General features: G+C 45.2%; 2 protein-coding genes across 2 annotated transcripts; both read right to left on the bottom strand.

Annotated features, from left to right (window-relative positions):
* Positions 1-1,266: 1,266 nt before the first annotated feature.
* On the bottom strand, positions 1,267-7,069 carry dhx58 (DExH-box helicase 58). Its single transcript, XM_021624830.3, has 12 exons — positions 6,868-7,069; positions 6,486-6,698; positions 6,127-6,331; positions 5,587-5,777; positions 5,326-5,439; positions 5,096-5,228; positions 4,752-4,937; positions 4,388-4,638; positions 3,963-4,274; positions 3,524-3,714; positions 3,289-3,379; positions 1,267-2,248 (listed from the first exon to the last, which is right to left on the bottom strand). Exons 2-12 carry the CDS (start codon positions 6,660-6,662, stop codon positions 2,063-2,065), a joined length of 2,037 nt encoding a protein of 678 aa, XP_021480505.1. The 5' UTR covers positions 6,663-6,698; positions 6,868-7,069; the 3' UTR covers positions 1,267-2,062.
* A 446-nt stretch (positions 7,070-7,515) lies between these two features.
* Positions 7,516-17,035, bottom strand: kat2a (lysine acetyltransferase 2A). Its single transcript, XM_036938248.2, has 18 exons — positions 16,459-17,035; positions 16,015-16,141; positions 14,305-14,450; positions 14,097-14,186; positions 13,814-13,995; positions 13,412-13,603; positions 13,151-13,257; positions 12,882-12,992; positions 12,555-12,691; positions 12,153-12,361; positions 11,912-12,038; positions 11,630-11,740; positions 11,400-11,543; positions 11,124-11,238; positions 10,994-11,030; positions 10,798-10,861; positions 10,003-10,087; positions 7,516-9,788 (listed from the first exon to the last, which is right to left on the bottom strand). The coding sequence occupies exons 1-18, from the start codon at positions 16,681-16,683 to the stop codon at positions 9,595-9,597; spliced, it is 2,403 nt and encodes an 800-aa protein (XP_036794143.1). The 5' UTR covers positions 16,684-17,035; the 3' UTR covers positions 7,516-9,594.
* Between the last annotated feature and the right edge of the window lie 297 nt (positions 17,036-17,332).

Consider the following 17,332-nt stretch of genomic DNA (forward strand, 5'->3'; position numbering starts at 1 on the left):
CATTAGGTACCGAGATGAGATCCTCAGACCCCTTGTGAGACGATATGCTGGTGCGGTTGGCCCTGGGTTCCTCCTAATGCAAGACAATGCTAGACCTCATGTGACTGGAGTGTGTCAGCAGTTCCTGCAAGAGGAAGGCATTGATGCTATGGACTGGCCCGCCCGTTCCCCAGACCTGAATCCAATTGAGCACATCTGGGACATCATGTCTTGCTCCATCCACCAATGCCACGTTGCACCACAGACTGTCGAGGAGTTGGCGGATGCTTTAGTCCAGGTCTGGGAGCAGATCCCTCAGGAGACCATCCGCCACCTCATCAGGAGCATGCCCAGGCGTTGTAGGGAGGTCATACAGGCACGTGGAGGCCACACACACTACTGAGCCTCATTTTGACTTGTTTTAAGGACATTACATCAAAGTTGGATCAGCCTGTAGTGTGGTTTTCCACTTTAATTTTGAGTGTCACTCCAAATCCAGACCTCCATGGGTTGATAAATTTGATTTCCATTGATAATTTTTGTGTGATTTTGTTGTCAGGACTTTCAACTATGTAAAGAAAAAAGTATTTAATAATAATATTTCATTCATTCAGATCTAGGATGTGTTCCCTTTATTTTTTTGAGCAATGTATATCTCCCACACTAAACTAAATATATCTCCCCACACTAAGCTAAATATCTCTCCCCACACTAAACTAAATATCTCTCCCCACACTAAATTAAATATCTCTCCCCACACTAAACTAAATATCTCTCCCAATACTAAACTAAATATCTCTCCCCACACTAAACTAAATCTCTCCCCACACTAAACTAAATATCTCTCCCCACACTAAACTAAATATCTCTCCCCATACTAAACTAAATATCTCTCACCACACTAAACTAAATATATCTCCCCACACTAAACTAAATATCTCTCCCCACACTAAACTAAATATCTCTCCCCACACTAAACTAAATATATCCCCCCGCACTAAACTAAATATCTCTCCCCACACTAAACTAAATCTCTCCCCACACTAAACTAAATATCTCTCCCCACACTAAACTAAATATCTCTCCCCATACTAAACTAAATATCTCTCCCCACACTAAACTAAATATCTCTGCCCATACTAAACTAAAGGGCAGGGATTAGGGAAGGAGGGAATCTAAAACCATGAGCTCCCTCTACTGCAGGTATGGAAGTAGACATTGGAAGGCTAAGACCGCCATCTTGTGGAAGAGTGTATGAAGACAGGAATGAAGATGAGATCTATATACTTCTATTATCTAGTAGTTATCTATTATTCTTTTATTTTTCATTCAAAACATTCAATATATACATGTTCAGAAAAAATTATATACAGTAGATCATTTCATTCATTTTAGGCAAGAAAGTGTACACCCTTGTGAACACACAATAAAATAGTATACCTGTGGAATATATTGAAATATCAATTTGAAAACGTTTCATTCATGATCAAGTAGCATCAAGTATCAAAGAGTATCAGGCGAAAGGTATACGTTTCAGGTTCAATCTAAAACAAAGACAGTACAGATTCATGACAAAATGTGGACCATGCTGATATTACTTTGCTAAAAAATAGAAAAACAGATCATTTGAGTTCATCTTAGAACAGGGGTGCTAAGTTCACATGTTTCTGCGTGCTTGGCTGCGATGGAGCAGAAGAAACCCAGGATAGAGAGAGGGAGGGAAAGAGAGGGAGAGAGGACCTTGGGCATAAACAAAGCTGACGAGCTAATTCTAACCCTGACCATTGGGTAACATGCTTTAGCACACTGCTGCGTCACACTGCCTATAGCAGTGTGGAGGCCTGGCCACACATGATTTAACAGGGCCAACCATACCCAAGGCACTGCATCTCTCCCCCTGTCATAGGACTATGACACACTTCAGGATCATGCATAAGTAACACAAAAGCAGTCTAGACTAAGCAACACAGACTGACAGACAGAGAGAGGAAGGAAGAGAAGATTAGTGGAAAGGTGAAAACAGTACGAGGTGGAAACACCATGAAAACCCCAGTTACAGTCCTTCCTCCAGTGTAATAGCGTATCAATCCAACATGTTAGGGAATTTGTTATGACAGTACGTGCTGAAGTTAAACTCCTCCACTGTAAACTCAACGTTCTTCCACTTCTTGGCTAATTTTCTTCCCTCCGGAGTCTCCATGGCAAAGTTCTCGATGGCCAGAATGGGCAGCAGGGCAATATTCTTATATATCATTTCCATTCCCCATTGCTGTTCAGATATAAATGTATAAACAAATAAACTGATGTAGATTTCCATATATAAGCATATTAAACGACAATAGAATAATCCTAGTACCATAAGATAAACGGAATGGCTGCTGATCCAACTTTTCCTGGACCTTTCTTCCCGGGGACTAAAGGTTTCCGAAGTTCCTGCGCATGTGCAGGATTCTGTACTTACGTACAGTCTCTGTTCTAATCGTATAGAACAGGCTACTCTGGCGAAAGGTGCTCGTTTAATAAAGGGAGATCAAAGCTGAATCAATGTCAGCAAGATCACATAATGATAGTATTGTTCATAACAGAACTGAATATACACTGAGTGTACAAAACATTAGGAACACCTTCATAATATTGTGTTGCACCCCCTTTTGCCCTGAGAACAGCCTCAATTCGTTGGGGCATGAACTCTACAAGGTGTCGAAAGGGTTCCACAGGGATGCTGGCCCATGTTGACTCCAATGCTTCCCACAGTTATATGAAGTTGGCTGGATGTCCTTTGGGCGGTGGACCATTCTTGATACACACAGGAAACTGTTGAGCGTGAAAAACCCAGCAGCATTGCAGTTCTTTACACACACAAACCGGTGCGCCTGGCACCTAGTACCATACCTCCTTCAAAGGCACTTACATATTTTGTCTTGCCCATTCACCTTTGAATGGCACACACTCAAGGCTTAAAAATCATTATTTAACCTTTCTCCTCCCTTTCATCTACACTGATTAAAGTGGATTTAATGAGTGACATCAATAAGGGATTGTAACTTTCACCTGAATTCACCCGGTCAGTCGATGTGACGGAAAGAGCAGGTGTTCATAATGTTTTGTATACTTAGTGTAATAGCATAGCATAACGTTACTGTAAGACAACAAACACCACCTCAGGTTTTACGATGATTGTGTAAATGGCTGCATTTTTCACTCATGTGGGCCACAACTCAACAGCGCGCGCCACTAGGCAAAATATATGCCTACGGATCCGCAGCCTCGGCCTAAAATAAAAAGCTAGAGATTAAAGGTCAACCTCACCCTGCCACAGGCAGCACAGCTGATCACACGGCCTGGCTCCCAGTCCTCAAAAGTCTTCAGCGCGGGCTGCCCGCCGGTCTTATAGTACCTCCTGAAAACAAACACACATGCACAGGTTACCTCCTCACACACACTGATGCAAAACCACTTCAAATATGTGTTCTTTTTGCCTTACAATGTGGACCAATAAGTCTTGTGACAGTATCAGGACAGACATTAGAGAAGCACAACTTACTCAAAGTCAGGATTGATGTTGACATGGTGTGCGTTTTCAATGACTTTAATGTCATGGCCTAAGGCCACGGGCAGAAAACAGCCTCGACACGAGAGCTGAACCGTAGCAGCATTGAAACGACTCCTCTTCTTGAGCTTCAACTGCTCTGCCAACTGTCTTGTCAACAACGCTTCTGTCTGGAGATCAGTGATCTAATAGGGGAGGCAGAGAGAGAAGAAATCAAGTGAAAACAAGATTAGATCATGAGGAACGGGCGTGCTCAACTCAAAAGTTTATAGTAACAAAAATAATTTGGGTGCCGAGTTCAAACGGCATATACTGGAAAAAAAGGAAAGTGAGTGAGTGTAGGTCTGTCCTTTTTCCCCAAAGTGATTAGAGACATGCAGGGGTAGAACATAGAGAAAGATACCAGCCTCACCACCATGAGGAATCGCCTTACCTTCATTTGGAAGTCCCTGGGCTCCATCCTCTGCACTTCGCCGATGGCCCTGCCAGTCAAGTCCTCCAGACATTCATTGAGGAGTTCCCGACGCACCTCCCGCCCCCCCGCCTGGGCCACCACAGAGTAAACGCTGTCACTCGCCCGAGCCCGGCCACTGGCCTGCTGTTGTGCAATCTCATTGGTCAGCAGCCCATAGCGCACCACCAGGTTGCATTCTGGGATGTCCAGGCCCTCCTCGGCTACGCTGGTGGAGATCAGGAGGTTGAGGGAGCCCAGGCGGAAGTTGCGGATTGTGTCCTTCTGCTCATTCTACAAGCGCAACCACAGAAACACACAAACAGAGCTCAGTTGTTGGTATAACACAGGTCTCGGCACTTTCCAACCCACCTTTCTATTCCTCCACAAGTTTCATGTCAAGTTACCTGGGTCATGTAATTGATGCCATTGCCAGCGCCAGTCAGAATGGCTGCTCTGATACCAGCACGCTGCAGTGCTGGGTTGTTGGACACCCAGTCATACAAGCAGCAGATGCTTTTACGGGTCTTGGAGAACAAGATCCCTCTGGAGTGCCCACCCTGGACAAACTGCTCCAGCAGGGTGTTCTGAAGCTTCCCCATTTTAGGGTTTTCAAACCGGGCATCGCCTGACAGTTTCCTCAGCTCCACCTCGTTTTCTGTTGAGGAACAGAACACTGACTTTCAATGTTCAGAAGTTGAACTTCCTATATATATACCCTTAATATTCCAGAGAATCACACGCATACAGTTTGGGATTGTAGGTTCTCACCCTGGTAGAGTCCAAGCAGGAAGAAGTCGGTTCCATCCATGGCGGTGGAGCTCTTGGTACTATAGTAGGACTCAAGGACCCTAAAGGCATCCACCATGCGCACAGTGTCATTGATGAGCAGGGCGTCGTTGTACTGACGCAGGTGGAGAGCACACTGGGCCAGCAGTCTGTTCCTGTCTGTCACACCTACACCAGGAAACACACATCCAAAATAGGTTTTAATACAGTATTCAAATCTCTGGTATTGACTGAGGAAGTTTCCTTGTGTGATTTGCTGCATGAAAATACTTCCTATGCTTAGGTTCTATAATGTGGTATTAATTCATACTGAGAGGATGATTTACCCTTCTTCTCCAGAATCACCACGTCTGCCTCGTACTCCTGCGTGCCAAACTCCCTGACAGGAAACTCAGGCCCTAAGGCCATGAAGTCATGGATAAACTGCATCATGAACTTCAGGTGATCCCCAAATGGGTCCTGAGACAAAACAACAGGAGTTTGTTGAATTTGAATTCAAACCAATACAGCTCTCAAGTTCAAAGGCTCTATGTTTACAGAACAGCATTTAACTCACCTGAGGTCTTCTGTCAACGATGTCAAACCTTTTCCTGGGTCTGGGGACCTTTTTCTTCAGCTCAGGGGCGTACACTTTGGACGACACAATCACTGAGTCCAGGTTGGCACAAATCTGAAGGCCATAAATAATGAAATGAGCTAAATGTAAAGGGTAAATGTAAAGGGTTAGATGAGGGACATTATTCATTTTTTTTACTCAGGAAGAAAGTTGGGGCTGAATAAATAGCATGTAAAGACCACCGGAGAGAGAGAAACTGACCTGCAGCACATGCTCCACAGCTCCTTTGATGCTCTTGGCTCCCCCTGTCCCAGGAGAGGCAGTGAGGCCCAGGATCTGCGGCAGCCGCCTCTCCCCCTTCAGCTTCTGTGCCACGTAGCGCGCCATGATCTTATTGTAGACACCCTCCTTATGGGTGTGGTGGCACTCATCAATGATCAGCAGAGTGAACTCTATGGTTGGGAGAAAGGAACACAATGGTATTGTGAACTTAATGGAATCTAATGGTTTTACTGTATACTAGTTCAACATATGGTTTAAAGGTAAGATATGGACCAGTCTTTTAAGTGTGTTAGCTTAGGTTCCAGCGCTTTACTGTGTCAGGTGTAGATAGTCTTTATCATGACGTGTCTGTCAATTGGGATTGATACCAAGGGCTACTGGTGCACAGTGGAACAAAGCCTGGGAGCCATCTTACAACAGCCTAACTTCTAAATAATCAGTAACAAGTAGTGTGTACTACACACACCTCACAGCAATACCGTGATTCAATATGTGGAAGGCAGCAGAGTAGCCACTCACGTGAGAGCTCGACATGTTTTCCCTCCTCCTGGTTGGTCAGGGCATTCTCCAGTATCTGTGCTGTACAGATGACCAGGTCAGAGTTCTTGACCTCGCAGCCAAAGAAGTCCTTCTGGTCACAGTCCCCACTGATAGACACCAGGCTATAGTCACTACCCAGGTAGGGATTGAACTCGTTGTTGTAGTGTTGGTCGACCAAATGAACCTGGAAAACATCATGTCAACAACAGTTAGCCATGGTTTCCCCGGGAATAGTGGAACCTATATTTACAATTACAAAGATGGGTCAGTTACCTGGCCAGTTACTCTGAAACATCTGCTAAATAGGCCCAACGCTCTAGTAACCCCTCCCTACCTACCTTGTTGACCAGCACAGCCACCTTAGCTCCGGGGTTATTCTCCAGATGTTTTTTGGCCACATACACAGCAGCCCGCGTCTTTCCTCCTCCGGTGGGCAGCCAGATGATGATGTTCTCCCCCCGTAGAGCCCGTTGAACCACTTCCTCCTGGTACTCATACAGCCCAAAGTCTGCCATCCTACTGGTCTGTTGGTCCACACACAGCTCCTTGTCCTTAGAAATAAAAACGCTCATTAGACTAAAGGCAGTGCACCACAAGGATATTTTAAAACTCAAATGCAATACACACTGCAAATGTTCCTACAGTACGACAACTTACTACTACTACCATTTGTGGCAGTCAGCTATAGATGAAGTCAAGCCATATTCAAACTCAGCTCACCAAGTGTTTCTGAAGCAGCTCTTTGTTTTGGATCAGCAGCAGACAATGTCCATGGTCCGTTGTGACCAGGTTCTGAGTACAGAGGGGTTTTCACTGATAAAGATCCACCCCCCCGTGACACCCAAACAGAAAAACGAAACCAAAAGCACTTCCTTCTCTTGTGAAGAAGGGGTCCTATTCAAGGGAGTTCTTGAGGGCCAACAGAGTATGTCTAAGTAAAGTGACACAAGGATGTGAATTATAGTTAGAGTAGAAGAGTTATAGGGATATTAATACACGTAAGGAGCCGTATCGGTTACGAAATCGACCAAACTGCAGATGTGTTAATCTAGTGGTATTGTACTGAGAGGGACTGTTATGTCTAATTATCTGCAGTCCAGGAGAAAGCTGTTGCAGATTTCTTTTAGCCTGACAAAGCACCCAGAGCCCTTAATGGGCCCCATTATTACCAGTTGTGACATCAGGAAAACAAAACTGCAAGACACCATGGGAAACACCAGTACAGCATGTCTTCAGGCATTTAAACAGCCGGAATAAACCTTGTGGTCACACCTACTAAACAACACTGCATGGTTACTGGAACCTAACAAAAACAGTGTATACTGTAACTAGTTGCCATCTTATAAGATAATAATAAGCACAGAAATATTTGACTATAAAAACTTTATTTTCATGAACAGTATTACAGTAAAGAGCTCTTCAAACCATATAACTAAAAGAAACTGTAGCAAGTCCTAATATTTTTACATTTCACTCACACAGTATTTTCAGAATCTTTATGCAGCATACATAGGTAGATTGAGAGATACATAACTGACAACCCTGAATAACGAAACATTGACATCACTTTAGTTGCTCAAAGCTAGTCATGATTCAAGTACAAACACACACACACAACAGTTCAGTGGAATACTCAACCACCCAGCACAGACAAGTAATTTCCCCCAAAACGTCTTACAAAATAGCAGAGAACCAAAGGCATCTCAAGAGGCAGACAATCAGACACCGACTATGACCAAGAAGTGGGTTTGTGTGAATAGCCGTGGCCATCTCAGTAAAAACACAACAGAAATTGATGCAGATTATAGTTCTCCATCATGCGATACTGCTTGTGAGTATGGAGTGAACACCAAACCGGACACTTGTTTTTTGTGTTTGTCAGCCATTATCATAATAACACAATGCATATCCACCATAGAAGAGACAGAACCAGCAGGGAGGGTAAGTGCTGTGCAACACCTACATACTGTATTGACAGGGCTCTATGGCCTTTCAGCGAAATACTGACAAATCGAACGGTCATGTTTACCACTGTGGTTGGATCCTGTGCTTCCATCAGGAACAGGTTATTTCTAGGACAAACAGAAACCTAAACAGTTGGCTCCCACATTAACAACGCTCCTGCTGTTGCCCTTGGTGTGGGATTCCAGAGACTACCCTCAGATCAGACAACACCATTAAAACAACACTGACACACTACTACGCCATCTCTGATATTTCCCCAAGAGAAACAAGCATGTTTGAGATCAGTGACATGGCCATACTGGCCCAGAAGTGAATGGGAAAAGAACAGTATTGACAACTACACAAACATTAGGCCTAAGTATCTTCAAATGTAGCGGTAGGTTTTTCATTATACTGTTCAGGTGAAATAATAAATAAATACAAAGTTCAACATACAGTAGTTGTGGGGACATTATTCGAGGGCAACCATAAAGATGAAACGTATAGGAAAGTTGCAAGTTTTTCTACAGACCAATCACATGATGCCAAATCCAACATAATGCAATATCAGACAGGGATATCTATGGTCACGCTTCAGGTTGACTACATTTCAGTTGTTGCATTGTATCAACCAATGGTTAGCGTGTCCTGTCACGTGATGTGGTTACATTACTGCTAAATACCTATCCGGGGCTTGTGAGGTGTGGCGACATTATCTGTGACTGCGACCGGACTTTGACAGTGCGAGTCTGAACAGGTCTCGTCACCTAACTCAAGGGCACATTGTATTTCTACCCTCCAAGTCTACTGGCCTCTTTTCAAGTGTATGTCAGTACAGGAAGGCAACAACGGCGTAGGTCCCCCCCCTACTCACGTTTCCATGTCAGTACCAAAAATACAACTCCCATCTGGAGGAGCTGTGAATGTCTAAGAGGGCATTATTTTATCCGACTGAGAAACAATTCCGTGAAAATGCCATCCTATAATTTGAACGTTACCTATGTGGAAAGTTTGACATGATCTGCTGTGGGACCAGTCATTTTGGTACAGGAATACGTTACAGCTCCTATGAATCACGTGGAGCAAGAATGAAACCAGAATGAGACAGCAACACACAGAGAGATTCTATACTAGAGGGTAGTGAGACAGGGATAGAGGGAGACAAACCAACAGTGAGAGAGGGAGGGATTGATGGAGAGTCATTTCGACACATTAACAAACTTAACTCGCCCATAGAGCCTTTCCAATTACCTCCAAATGTTGTTGTTGTTACACCCCACAGTTCCCTTCACCCACCAGTAATATAAACATGCATAAACACGCACTGCCATTAATGAAGGCTTCCTAAAAAAAAAGACGAGGGAAAAGGGGTTGGAATACGGCTAGCAATGACCCCCTGACTATGTCATCACAAGACAGTGTGTGTGAGTGAGTGTCCACGAGCGCTCCTTCCTGCTGTTCCGCCGTGGGGCCGTCGTTGCATGGTGACCTGTGACCCTAGCTTCACTTCTCGATCAAGCCCCCTTCCTTCAGCTTAAAGTAGAAGAACTTCTCCAGTGTGTTGGCACACTTGCAGTACTCGCTGTCCGGGGGGTTGTATTCACGGCAGTTGGTAATGACGCGCTGCAGGTCTGCTATGAACAGCTTCTTGGTCACATAGTATCTGTTCTTCAGCCTCTCCGTCATGGTCTTCAGATCTACAGGAAGGAGAGAGGAGAGGGGGACACGTGGGTTATATTTGAAATGTTCCTTCAGCGGGTTTACTGACATATCCAGGCGGACTTTGAGTTGGTGAAACATGGAATGCTTTTTTTCTATTTTAATTTTCAAAATGAGTTCAAATAGGTAGATAATTGTCATGGCTGGGACATATAAACAAGCCAGGGAATAATGAGCGGATGATATACTCACCAATGGGGAAGCGTATGATCTCGTAGTAGTCTGGAGCCTCAGTCTTTTTCACAGGCTCCATGAAGGGCCAGGCATCAGGGTGAGTCTGGGATAGGAACACAACCACACCGTTGTTATGACTTTCAGTCTGAACCCCAAATGGTCCCCTATTCCCTACTGAGTGTACTACTTTCGATCAGGGATGCTTTTTTTTTTTTTTTTTTACCCCCTTTTACTCCCCAATTTCGTGGTATTCAATTGGTAGTTACAGTCTTGTCCCATCTCTGCAACTCCCGTACGGACGAAGGTCGAGAGCCGTGCGTCCTCCGAAACTCGACCCCGCCAAGCCGTATTGCTTTTTGACACACTGCCCACTTATCCCGGAAGCCAGCCGCACCAATGTGTCGGAGGAAACACCGTACACCTGGCGACCGTGTCAGCGTGCACTTCGCCCGGCCCGCCACACGACTTGCTAGAGCGCGAAGGGACAAGTACAGCCGGGAAACCCTCCCCTAACCCGGACGATGCTGGGCCAATTGTGTGCCGCCTCATGGGTCTCCCGGTTCGTGGCTTGCCGCGACACAGCTTGGAATCGAACCAGGGTCTGTAGTAACACAGCTAGCACTGTGATGCAATGCCTTAGACCGCTGCACCACTCGGGAGGCCTTTGATCAGGGATTATATAGGGAATAGGTTGCCATTTGGGATGCAGCCCCTGTCTGACCACTCCTGTCTGACCACTCCTGTCTGACCACTCCTGTCTGACCACTCCTGAGGTTGAACACTGGGTTGTATCGGTGCATGTCAGTGTTTTACCTTGACCTGGGCCAGGAGATTCTTCAGCATGTTGTACAACACGTCAGGGTCTTTCAACTCTTTCCTACAAGACAGGATAGATAATAATATATAAATTCAATAACGGGTGCGTGTCATTGGAAAGGCTGCCAGTTGTTTTATGACAATACTGCACATCATTGTTTAAATGTCCTGATAGACCAAACATTCAGCTTACACTTTCTCCTTTGCACTGGGCTTCCAGCCTGTCTCCCCTAGGGAGAGAGAATAATTAAAACATGACATCGGACAAGGCATTAATAGTCTATACCCTGAACAGGGTATTAGAAGGACCCACAGCCACTTACTGATGCCAGGGATGCTCTCCACGGGGATCTGCCGTACCCCCTCTTTGAAGCAGGTGAGTCCTGGGTATACCTTCCTGATCTGGCTCTGCTTCCTCTCAATCAGCTTCTTAATGATCTGACCAGTCATGGTTGACAAAAAACACACCAACATGGACATTAACACTGTCCTTTCATCAACAGATGGAGAAAGGTCCAGAGATGCATAACCGTCCACTGACATTCACCTCAACCTGTGTGCCCCACAATGTGAGGACTTCCTACAGAGAGTCCTCTCACCTCTTTCTGCCTCTTGATGATATGAGAGAGCTCTGTGTAGGGGATCCTGGGATTTAGCTCACACTCCATGAGGGTAGCCCCCTCGTAGTCCTTGATGTAACCAAGGTAACGACTCTTAGTCACTTTGATGTCTTTGGAAAAACCCTGCAATGGCAAAGCGAGACAGAGGAGAGAGGTCAAAGGAGAGGTGAGGAAGAGAGGGAGGTACATGTTATCATCCTATACCATACCTGCTTCTTGAAGTAGCCAATGGCGTACTCATCAGCATAGGTGAGGAAGTACAGGATGCTGTGCTTGATGTGGTACTCCTTTAGGTGGTTCATCAGGTGAGTACCGTAGCCCTGAAACCCCAATGGCAGACCATCAGGGGGAAATGTTGGTCTCTTAGTCCAACATACATTCAAACTCTGACAGATACCGTAAGTACAATAACAAGCCATTAAGTCTAACTTACCCAGATAATTGATTTCAGTATTTTTGCTGTTGTATGTAAAGGAGAGGTGCGTCCATACCTTGACTTGCTCGTTGGATGTAACTGCACAGAAGACAATCTCAGTGAAGCCCTGGGTGGGGAACATCCTGAAACATATCCCCCCAATCACACGGCCATCTTTGATTAGGGCCAGCGTCTTGTGCTTCCTGGACAGAGAAAGGTCCAAGGGAGTGGAGAGAAAGGGTCACAAAAAGTTCATTTCAAGAGGCTTCACTGAAGACGGGGTACAGGTGAGAGAAACCGTTCAAGTGTCTACGTACGGGTCAAACACTAGGCGTGTGATGTACTCTTTGGGCATGCGAGGCAGCTGGTGGGAGAAGACGTTCTGCAAGCCCACCAGCCACATCAGAATCTTCTTGTTGGACTTCTGGGAAAGAGAGTTCCCTATGACATGGAACTCTATGATGCCCCGCCTCTCCTCTAACCGGGCTGTCTCATCACGGGCAGCATTGGCAGACAGCAGACTCGTCTAGCAGAGAGTGACAGTGATTATCAACGCAGTCAATAAAGGCAGTCAATTATTATATTCATTCTAACAAACATCCCGTTTCCATACTTAGATGTTAAGACTAGATAAAACATATCCACAGTCAACATAAATATCCATGTTGCACTGGCGAATGGACATTAAATGATGCGTCTCAGTCTTGGGAAGCGCTCACCTCTGGGCCCAACATGGCAGCCGGGTCAGTGATGGTCATCATCACCTCGTTGACCAACTCCATCGGGATGTCTCCCATCACTCTGATCCTCTTAGCATCCTCCAGGGTCAGAACTTCTGGAAGCTTCCTCTTCTCTCCTGAGGGGAGACAGTACAACACATGACTATAACCATCATTAATTTAGATGCTGTTTGTGTGTCTGAGGCTATCCTACAGAGGCATGGGAAATAAAAGCTCCCACATAAGACATAAAAACAAACGTCAGCTATTACCTCACACCCAGTACAAAGCAAACGTTAGCTTGGCGGGGCTGCCAGAGTTACTGACCTGTTATGGGCTCGGCCACGCCAGCGTCCAGCCCCAGACTGCCTAGCGAAGAGCCACTGTTCATGCCCTTAGAGAAGGAGGGCGAGCCCGACACTGCAGCAGGGCTGATCACTGCCAGCATCAGAAACACACAGGACAATGACCGAAACCAGACAGAATTATTGAAAATGGAAAGAAGGAAATCATACATTACATGTTGTACAACCTATAAGTGCCTTTATGGATCTTATGAGAACCACTTATTTAGTTGTAACATAAGTGCCTCTCACCTAACTGGTGACCCAGCTGGCCCCCCTCTGAGGCAGGCATGGTGAAGTCAGCCTCCCAGATGGGAGAGTTTTCCCCATAGATCTCCTCCTCTAGCATAGACAGAAACCTGGGACACAAACCCTTTGTTACAAGCCACAGATACACAGCGTCCATCTCACTCACTCCAGAATCTTGGTTTGATTGTAACTCGAAGGAGAAACACAATAAGTATCAACTCTGATTCCGAGCGGATTACTACGGATTGGTTGCACACCACGTACTTGGGAAAGTGTGTGAGGATGAGTGTGCGTTTCTCTGGGAGGAGCTTGTCCTTCTCCACTCGGAACTTCTCCAGGAGCTGGCGGCGCGTCACGGTGAAGATTGACTTGAGCAGACTGCGGCCAAACACCTGGGTGGTCTCATAGCGCGGCAGGCTGTCGTTACTCTGGGGGACATGGCAGTAGCATAACCACCTGGGAAACAAGACACAGATTAGATTACAGTAGTTGTGAGTCACTATTGATGGGAATAAAATGAGCAGAATGCAGTGAGACCTCCACATGAACAGAACATAAACAAGATGCAATACAACAATAACAAAAAAGCAAGATGCAATACGCTGCAATTAAATAAATTCACAACACATGGCTCACACACACACACACACACACACACACACACACCTGGTGTAGTCCACTTTGTAGGCTGTGCCATCATCCTTCTGGGACCGCTGGCGGAACTGTGTGGGAGTCTCCAGCTTCCAGTAGTTGAGACACAGGAGGAACATCTTGGAGAGCTCAAACATTGTCTGCCTCTCTCTGGGTGCCAGGTGGCTGAATTTGTACTGAACGAAGTTCAACACTCCCTGAGGAACAAAATAAAACAAACGTGTACAAAAAGTAATTTTCCGTTGGGGAAGAAGGAAAGAACAGCTTGAGAAACAGATAGGAAGGAGACTGTTACTACCTGCTCAATGTTGGGTTTCTGAAAGGGGGGACTCCCCAATGATCCTTCCACTATCGGCTGACTCATCTGCAAGATGCATTTTCTCAGCAGCTGGGGGGGATAGAGACCAACAGAGAGAGAGGGTCAAGATGTGCTAAGCCAGAAAAGTAGAGGTTATGGCCATCTACACTTGTCTGTCTGGTTAGAATGGAGGGAAGTGATTTCATACCTTGAAGAGGTAGAAGTAGACCTGCTTGGTGTCCGTGTCCTCCTCCTTGTGCACAGACATAAAGAGGTTCTCTACATCCACCACCATGCCCAGCAGCCGGTTGATCTCCTCCTCTGACACGTTCTCCAGGTGGGACACATGGGCCGCTGCACAGGAGGGGTTCAATAACAGATCAGCCTCTTAAAGCGTCAATCAGCAGTTGAAACAATGAGAAAGGATCCCCCCCGCCACTGTTTCGGTAAAAAGTTGAGGAATGGGGCTGGAGAAATTTAACTACTCTCAAATTCATAGACAGAGCTACGGATGCAAGGACTGACCATCCATGATATTGAAATGATAGTTTTACCAATGTTTTTAGGCTATAGTGTTTCTTTACATTTCCATTGTTTCAACTCATACAAGTACTTGGGAGTATGGCTAGACAGTACACTGTCCTTCTCTCAGCACATATCAAATCTGCAGGATGAAGTTCTAGACTTAGTTTCCTCTATCGTAATCGCTCCTCTTTCACTACAGCTGCCAAACTAACCCTTCGGTGTACCATCCTAACCAAGCAAAATTACGGAGATGTCATTTATAGATCGGCAGGTAAGGGTGCTCTCGAGCGGCTAGATGTTCTTTCGGCCATCAGATTTGTCACCAATGCTCCTTATAGGACACATCCCTGCACTCTATACTCCTCTGTAAACGGGTCATCTCTGTATACCCGTCGCAAGACCCACAGGTTGATGCTTATTTATAAAGCCCTCTTAGGGCTCACTCCCCCCAGAAATTTACTGCAGCCGTCATCCTTCACATACAACACCCGTTCTGTCAGTCACATTCTGTTAAAGGTCCCCAAAGCGCGCACACATCCCTGGGTCGCTCGTCTTTTCAGTTCACTGCAGCTAGCGACTGGAATGAGCTGCAACAAACACTTAAAACTGGACAGTTTTAGCTCAATCTCTTCATTCAAAGACTCAATCATGGACAATCTTACTGACAGTTGTAGCTGCTTTGCGTGATGTATTGTTGTCTCTACCTTCTTGCCCTTTGTGCTGTTGTCTGTGCCCAATAATGTTAGTAACCTGTTTGTGCTTCTACCATGTTGTGCTGCTGCCATGTTGTTGTCATTTGTGTTGTTACCATGCTGTGTTGTCATGTGTTGCTGCCATGCTATGTTGTTGTTTTAGTTCTCGCATTATGTAGTGTTGTCTCTCTTGTTGTAATGTGTGTTTTGTCCTATATTTTTATTTAATTTATTTTTTAATCCCATCTCTGCAGGCCTTTTGTCTTTTGGTAGGCCATCATTGTAAATAAGAATGTATTCTTAACTGACTTGTCTAGTTAAATAAAGGTTAAATAAATAAACATAAAATACAAACAAGCTTATTTTTTGGGTTCTGATGGGGTACGACAGTTGAACTAAGCTCATTAAGCATTTATAAGTTATATTCTTCAAGAATCAATAGGTACATATCAATTTATAAGTACACAAATGGATGTAGCAACTGCTGATTGCCCCTTTAAAGGGGGTATAGCTAAGTATGTTTACTACTCACTCAATAGATGAGACAGAAACCTACATTGTGGAATTTAGATTATCATAATTGATATTATGGAATAGCATACAGATTCTATATCTATGATGTGAATTGATGACATTAGGTTCAGTGTGATCATGAAGCATGTCTATCCTTCAAACTAGTGTTGAGTCATAAGGCAGCCTACCCAGGGCATGCCCGCAGCTGCGGCAGGACTCGCTAAGGCTGGCCGCTTGTTGCTGTAAATCCATACTTCGGGTGGCAGTCGGCGGTTGTGGGTTCTTCCAGCCATTGCACTTGCATGTGTCACTAGCCTAAAGATAATAGGAAAGTAAATCAGAAGCCCCACACTAGCATCATAAAGCAGATTCATGCTAGTTGGCTGTCTAGCTAGCAAAGTTGGTTAACCTTGCTGTTGCTAACTATATTCTTGACAGTAACGTTAGCTACGCCATATACATTTATGAAGGCTATTATTGCATATTAGAAACCCATTGCAAATGACAATGGTGTATTTTTTTCTGTTTGTTGAGACTGTTATACAAGTAGGGGAAATGGCTTGTTAGCTAGTCATTGTTTTGAAGTTGGCTAGCTAGCCTAGCCATATAGCTAACGTTAGCTAGCTAGCTACCTTGCAAGCGGAGAAGACGCCGAGTTTCTCGAGCTTTTTCGCCCGTGGAAAAGCTCTGACTTGGGCTTTTTTCTGACTCGCCCGCTGTTGTTGGCTAAGACCTGGTCTGACTGGGTCACTGTTCCCCGATCCAGATCCCACCGCAGCAGCGTTAGACCCAGCAGTCCCACCAGACTGAGCTTGATGTAGCCGGGGTTGCAAGGCCTGTGCCGCCGGGTCCGACATATCAAAACGCACGCTTCACTGCTGCTTGTTCCACTCAATGGTGCGTATACACATCATTGGTTCCACTCAACCCCTTCTTGGGTCGCTCACCTCTCCCCTCGCCCTGGATTTGAAGAAAGGCAGTATGGGTACTGTAGTCTGTGGCCCCTGCAGTCTGCTAAAGTATTGAAAGTAGCCGGAGTAGTCAAAGTTTGCAATAAAAACATACAAATGCATTAACATAAAAAATACGGCATTACACTGTTGAATTAGCTACACTATTTATTGACCACCATTGAGTATAAATCCAACTTTAACGATCCAGTAGAGGTCAGTAGAGCACACTCACTTTAACTTCAATGAGGACTGTTGTGAGAGGTTCTTGTGTAACATGTAAGATAAATAATCCAAGTAATGTAATGTGTACTTATCCCTTTTGAAATTAAAGGTTTCAGCTTTGGGGCAACAGCTGTTTACAATTAGTATGGGAAAGTAGAATCATCCCCAGCCATTACTGGGGGGGGGGGGGGGGGGGGGGGGGGATTGTGGAGCAATTCAGTCAGACCAGTGTTAGATTTTCAGACAGACTCACTGTGCTCAGCTGGCTTCCTAGACTGATGAGGATCTATTGAGGAGATCTTAAGCAAGATCGAGAATTAGAGAACAAAAG

This window comes from Oncorhynchus mykiss, chromosome 12, assembly GCF_057628025.1.
Source record: "Oncorhynchus mykiss isolate SJ-2025 chromosome 12, ASM5762802v1, whole genome shotgun sequence".
NCBI lineage: Eukaryota > Metazoa > Chordata > Actinopteri > Salmoniformes > Salmonidae > Oncorhynchus > Oncorhynchus mykiss.

Coding starts and splice junctions, on each gene's coding strand:
- dhx58 (XM_021624830.3), bottom strand. CDS start 6,662: ATGGCAGACTTTGGGCTGTATGAGTACCAGGAGGAAGTGGTTCAACGG. Junction 5,440..5,586: donor CTGTGGAGCATGTGCTGCAG/GTCAGTTTCTCT, acceptor TATGGCCTTCAG/ATTTGTGCCAACCTGGACTC. Junction 3,715..3,962: donor CCAGGGACTTCCAAATGAAG/GTAAGGCGATTC, acceptor CTCCCCTATTAG/ATCACTGATCTCCAGACAGA.
- kat2a (XM_036938248.2), bottom strand. CDS start 16,683: ATGTCGGACCCGGCGGCACAGGCCTTGCAACCCCGGCTACATCAAGCT. Junction 13,996..14,096: donor AGAAACCCAACATTGAGCAG/GTAGTAACAGTC, acceptor TTTGTTCCTCAG/GGAGTGTTGAACTTCGTTCA. Junction 13,258..13,411: donor ATCCTCACACACTTTCCCAA/GTACGTGGTGTG, acceptor TTTGTGTCCCAG/GTTTCTGTCTATGCTAGAGG.